The sequence below is a fragment of the Mercurialis annua genome, linkage group LG1-X, assembly GCF_937616625.2.
Source record: "Mercurialis annua linkage group LG1-X, ddMerAnnu1.2, whole genome shotgun sequence".
NCBI lineage: Eukaryota > Viridiplantae > Streptophyta > Magnoliopsida > Malpighiales > Euphorbiaceae > Mercurialis > Mercurialis annua.
The window spans coordinates 9,106,604-9,113,092 of NC_065570.1; the positions used below are offsets into that span (position 1 = coordinate 9,106,604).

General features: G+C 32.6%; 1 protein-coding gene and 1 non-coding gene across 2 annotated transcripts; one reads left to right on the top strand and one right to left on the bottom strand.

The window, feature by feature from the left end:
• Window positions 1–2,363: 2,363 nt before the first annotated feature.
• On the bottom strand, window positions 2,364–2,436 carry TRNAE-CUC (transfer RNA glutamic acid (anticodon CUC)). Its single transcript has one exon. It is a non-coding gene; the product is annotated as a tRNA-Glu (tRNA).
• Window positions 2,437–2,460: 24 nt separating this feature from the next.
• On the top strand, window positions 2,461–5,561 carry LOC126665561 (OVARIAN TUMOR DOMAIN-containing deubiquitinating enzyme 3). Its single transcript, XM_050358392.2, has 8 exons — window positions 2,461–2,570; window positions 2,642–2,798; window positions 2,871–2,958; window positions 3,049–3,112; window positions 3,598–3,703; window positions 3,818–3,872; window positions 4,823–4,876; window positions 5,310–5,561. Exons 1-8 carry the CDS (start codon window positions 2,549–2,551, stop codon window positions 5,451–5,453), a joined length of 690 nt encoding a protein of 229 aa, XP_050214349.1. The 5' UTR covers window positions 2,461–2,548; the 3' UTR covers window positions 5,454–5,561.
• The last annotated feature ends 928 nt before the right edge of the window (window positions 5,562–6,489 follow it).

Genomic DNA, 6,489 nt, shown 5'->3' on the forward strand with positions numbered 1-6,489 from the left:
ATTACAATTAAAGAAATGTACACAAATATAAAATATAAAAACTATATTAGAAATATACAATATTATTATTTTTTTGATGGAAAAATAATTCTATTAAATCAAATAGGGGTGAGCAACGGTCGGTTCGGTCATCGAACCGCCCAAAAATTCAAAACCGTTCGGTTTTTTAAAAATTTCGGTCACCGAACCGTATTAACCAAATTATATCAAAACCGTATTAACCAAACCGAAATATTACGGTTCGGTTTGGTTCGGTTCGGTCGAAAACCGTAATATTTTTTGTATGGTTTTTAGAAAGAAAAAAAATACAGTTTTTTAAAAAATAAATAAAAAAAATGGAAAAATTTAACCTAGAGAGTACATGTGCTTTAAATTAAATCTATATTTATCATTTTTTATTATAAAACTATAAAATTAAACAAGTTTAATATATAAATGTGAGTATATGAAAGTTTAAAATAACGTAATTTTTAAATACGGTCGGTTCGGTTATTACGGTTATTTTTTTGTAAAAACCGTAAATCGGACCGAATAGTCAAAATTTTAAAAATTCGGACCGTAACCGAACCATATTTTCAAATTATATTTCGATTTAATTAATTCGGTTCGGTTCGGTTATTCGGTTTTGACCGTTTAATGCTCACCCCTAAAATCAAATCGAAAGCAGTTGCATTTGTGAGATACTCAAAGAAGAGACAAGCCCACTCCTGATGACCTGAATTGGAACTGGCATATTGCGCTAGAAAATGTGCTGCCTGATTCGCAGATCGCCTTACGAAAACAAAATAAATAATATAAAATTGTTTTGCTAGCTCTAAACAATCCTCCACAAGCATCTCTGGATCGACCTCATTCGGATTTCTAATTTTTAATACAACATCCATTGCATCCGACTTAATAATGAGATTGTCGAACCCTTTTAGCTAACTCAGCACCTCTAATCCCCATAATCTCAGCCATGCGAGGAGAAATGGACCCATACCAGCTACATTGTCTCGCCTGAACAACCTCTCCACGCCAATCACGAACAACCACACCCACTCCGATGTATTGCCGACCTGGAAACACAGCATCGTCGATATTGACCTTCAGCCAACCTTGGGGAGGAACCCGCCATCTCACAATTCCATCTTCTTTGCCTATCACTGAGTTTCTCAAATGGATAGACTGAAGGTTTGGTGCTTTCCATGAAGCAAACTCATTGCCGCTTTCAAAACAATCGAATCTGTCGTTCCTTCCATTCTTTTCCAAACAAGCATTCCATATATATATATATATATATATATTAAGTTTTATTAGTTAACATATCATATTTAATTTTATATTCTTTAACTATATTAGATTTTTTCTAAAAAATGTAAAAAAATGATATGAAAGCAAAATTATTCCAAATGTTATATTGATTAAAATTATTTCAAGTATCGATTTTGCGCATTTTAAAATATTGGTTTCTTAAAAATCCGCGGACTAGATTAAAAAATAAAAATTAGCACCGAATGTATCTCAATTAATTTTCAAGAAATATATGATAAGCAAAGGATCAATTCACCCCCTCAACTTGGCACAAAATATCAAATGAGTCAATTTCGCGCTTTTGTTACAAATAGACCCAAAACTTATTTTTTCGTATCAAATTAACCCAAAACTTGCGTTCACGTATCAAAAAGACCCATCTGACACAAAAAAGAGAGTGAGATTAACTAATTATATTTTTAAAATATAATTAACCATAATCTAATACAAATAAAACACAATTAAAACCCTAATTAAAACTAGGGATGAAAGCCGATCTGTTCATCCGTTTTAGGGATGGACGAGCTGTTTATCTTTTTTAGGGATGAACAAATCGGCTTTCATCCCTTAAGAATGAACGTGGGTGGAGGTGCACAGTGGTGGGAGCGGAGGCGGTGGGAAGTGGAGGAGGAATGGTGACCGGAGAAAAAAAAAGAAGAATAGGGAAAGAAAGAATGGGGAGAAGAAGAAAAAGATAGAAAAAAAGAAAAAAATTCTTAAATTTTTAATAAAAATTTAAATACTTATTAAATTTTTAAAATTATAAAGATATAATTAACATTTTAATATTATCAAGGATCAATTTAAGAGATAAATAAAATTTTAAAGGTCTTTTTAAATTTTCTTCATCCTTTTACGGAAAGTGTAGTTCACTTATTTGGATGAGAGTGGGGGAAAGGCTTCTTGATACGAAAACACAATTATTTGTCTGTTTGTATCAAAAACGGCGAAATTGACTCATTCGATATTTCGTATCAAGTTGAGGGGGCGATTTGATCCTTTGTTCAATATATAATTGAGGGATTTTAAAATGATTTTACCATAAAAGCATGGATAAAGCAAAAATAGCATTCCGTTGCCGGGACTTGAACCCGGGTCTTTCGGGTGAGAGCCGAATATCCTGACCAACTAGACTACAACGGATCCTTGTACAAACAGCACAGAACATAAACATTAACAAAAATATTAACTTCTAGTTCACTCGCTTATCATCCCAATGTCCAGTACCAGCATTTTGTTTGGCCACTGAACAGACATGGAGAAGAAGCCTGTAAACGGTACACCTCAACACGATTCTGCTTTAATCTCATTCGCTTTCAATCAAACTCTTAAAATTTCATTTTTGCAGAGAATAACATACTGCACCAACTCAAAAATGGAACCGCACAATTTGAGGTCATCTCTTCTCCAGTTCCTTCCATCTCTACTTCGAATTCCTTCGCATTTCCATCGCCCTTCTTCGGAGACCAGAGCCATCGGTTTTTCGCTAGAATCGGAGCTTCATTGTGAGTTCTTTCATATAAATGCAGCCTTAATCTATCAGTTTTTTAGAGTTTTATTCAATGTTTGTTAATTAGAGGAACTGGATCGCCGGCTATGAAAAAAGTTGAGAAGCATTCTGTTCACAAAGTTACCGGAGACGGCCGCTGTCTATTTCGTGCTCTGGTACTGTCATTTTACCTTTTTTTTAATTGATAAAAGTATCTTAACAATGTTATAATGTGAGCTGTTTAAACTTGTTTTTGATGAGATTAGGTTAAAGGAATGGCTTTGAATAAAGGTCTTCTGCTTAATTCACGCCAAGAAAGAGATGACGCAGGTATACTATTTCCTTATGTATTTTAACAGCTCCATGTGAAATTTTTAGCATATACTTGACTTGAGAATTTGCTAATGTTCCTATTTTGAGGCCGAAATTGTAAGTTGAAACTATATCTTCTGCTTGAGAAATTGTTACAGAGACTCTATTCACCACGTCATCAACGGAATCATCCGTAACACATTAGTAGAATTAGTATTTTGTAATGTCAAGAATATGATTTACTTAAGTAGAATCTTCACATATTTAGTGATGTGTTATAATGTGATCAAGTTTGTACACAAATGATGTAGTGGATCTGTGGATGGAGTCTATCTCGTTGGATTATGTTTAAATTTTCTGAATTGTGTGCTATTAATCTTGAGCTGTCAAGCGGCATAAAGTGCTTTATACTTATCTTTTATGGAAGAGGTTGGTATTATCTTGGATTGATTTAACTTTTAAGTTGTGTGCATAACTGTACATTTCTTGCTCTAAAACCCCAGATGATCTTCGGATGGCTGTGAAAGAGGTTTTGTGTAACAGTGGGAAAGAAAGCCGGCAGTATGAAGACGCATTGATTGCTATCACTGTTGATGAGTCTCTAAAACGGTGAGTTTACAGAATAGTATAGACTTTTAGGCATTCAGGTGTTTCAATGTATTCTTCAGCGTGCTTTTATGATGAGGAGTGTATCTCAATGTATACCATTATGTCTTTCCACAGTTACTGCCAACGCATTGGCCGTCCTGATTTTTGGGGAGGAGAGTCGGAGTTATTGGTTAGTGCTCTTTTTGATGACTTTAGACTCCAATCTTATTATTCTAATTCTTGCTTGATCTACCATTAGCATTAAGTGTTCCATTTTATTTGTGATTCTGTTAGCCACCAGAACAATACATTTTTATATAAGGCCTGTAATTTAATTATTTTAGAAACAACACCGATATAAGAACGTGAATGAAGAGAGGAAAAAGAGAGGCAGCTAGTTCTATTATGTGGTTTCTTAATGTGCCTATTTCCAAGGAGCCATCTAATTGTTCACTATGAAGGAGAGGAACTACAAGTTTGTGACTGCCAAAACCTATATGCTATTTTAATCAAGCACCTTAAAACCCCCTATTACAAAGAAAAATAGCAAACGTGTCAAAATGTTGTTTTATGGGTAATTGATGGGCATAAATAGATTTAGTTTGTTAGTTTACTTACTTGAAGCCCATAGTCCATTGTTTCTTTGGAGGTTTCAGTACACAATACCGTTTGTCGAAAAATGAGCCACATTATCATGAGTCCTCCTTAAGGTAATGTATTGTGTCTTTGATATAAAAAAGTTTTAACGAAGTCGTTGAGTCCCTAACTTGATTTTGCAAAATATTTGCCATGTTGATGGTTTATTTGATAAGTTTTAAGGTTGAGATTTACATAAGTGGGTAGTTTTAATCAAGAAGTTGATTTAGAATTATTTGATTTTAAAAATCAAAGTGGGGTCATAAAAATTCGACGATTGGATCTTCAGTAGTAGTCTTTAGATAACTATGCAAATTTTGTGACAGGCGTTGAGCAATAGTTAATTTGTGGCTTATTTTTGTTCTTTCATTTTTCATTTATTCGAGCGAGGATGTGTTAGCAGCATGCAATTTTTTTATGCGATAAAGCATAGGACTTTTCAAAATTTTGTCAAGAACATTATCTGCTGATGAATGACTGCGAATAACTACCACAATGAATCAGGTGCTCTCAAAGTTGTGCAGTCAGCCAATCATTGTCTACATTCCGGAGCATGAGGTATGTTTGTGTCTCCATGAATTTTGGTTGTAATGTATAATTGTACAGTAATTGAACTTTTGTTTTGTTTGAAATGTAGTAACCCAGATGTGCTGTAGTACATGTATTATGGTAAACTATAAAGACTATAAATGTGATTATCATTATTTTGTTCTATACTCTTTTAATAATTTCTTTATGTTAGACCTTATAATTTCTATTCAAACGTGCAAGTATACTTACAGTGGAAATGAATACATTCATTTGTTATTACTTGTGTAAATTGCTACTATGTTAAGACACAGTTTAAAGCATGCTAATCCAGGATTAAACCATAATCAAGTCGGTATATTCATTTTCGCAATTTTTGACTTTCCTTTTAATGAGGTGTAGGGTGGTACAGCTTAACTTCTCATCTACTAACAAGTAAACATCTATCTCTAATTGATCACAGCATACAAGAGGCGGATGGGGCTCCGGCTTTATTCCGATAGCCGAATATGGAACAGAGTTTCGCAAGGGCGTGAAGAAGGGAAAACCAAGAAAAGCTGTGAAACTATTGTACAGTGGTAAGAACCATTATGATTTGCTTGTGTAAAACTTAGATGGATTGGAGATTGATGCTTCCGTAGGACATGGCAGTTCTAGTTTGTACTCGGACCAAACATGGTTGGAGTTTTACTATACAAATGAAATTTTGATGCAATTACTGGTGTTGCTAATTTGTTCAGCTGGGGATGAAATTCTCAGCTTATATATTAATTCATTTTAGAATGAAAAGAAAATGCAGATATACTATTAATATTCATTTTTGGAAAACAGGTTGTTTTTAAATTAGTTTATTTTGAATAAACCTCCAATAATTTAAAAACAATTCAATTATGTTTTCATGTTGAAGGGTTGAAATAATATATTTTTGTTTTAAGTATTTAATTCATATTTATAATTAAAAATTCTAAAAAGAATTCATCAAATGAGTAAATAAATAAATGAAAATAGTATCAATTTAAAACTTTGAGAGAAGCAATGTCATGATTCTATTTTTGAGACTAAATATTCATTTTATTATAGTTCTACATTAGTCCAAAAGTAATTCTTGAAAATATTAGAATAATTCACCATTGGATTAGGTATAATGGGGATTATAATTGTTTTTCTTTTAGTATTTAAATAGTCTTACATGTCTTTGGCAAAAATAATATGGAGTATTGGTAAAATATGACATTTCACAATTTAGCGATTTAAGGCTTATGTTTAAAACGTTACGAAACAAATCTCAACCTTTTCAATTTGTCCATTTTATAGGCCAAACCGTTTTCCAGTAATTATTTGCATATATGACAGCCATATTATTGACAATATTAAATCCCAACGTTTTAAAATATCGCAAATAAAATCTTAAATTTGCGTATTTTTGTACTGTGTAATATAAAAAAGATGACAAAATGACCGGAATCATAAATCGTAAGGATTACATTCAAAAGTATAAGATCACTCTTTGATTTAAATAAAAAAATCAAGTAAGGTTTTAACTTTTAATACATGTATTCGAAAGGAGGGAATAATAAAACTGAAGGACTATAGTAGTAAAACTTAAGGTGTAATTTTATTAATTTTTTGGCAGCAGCATAATC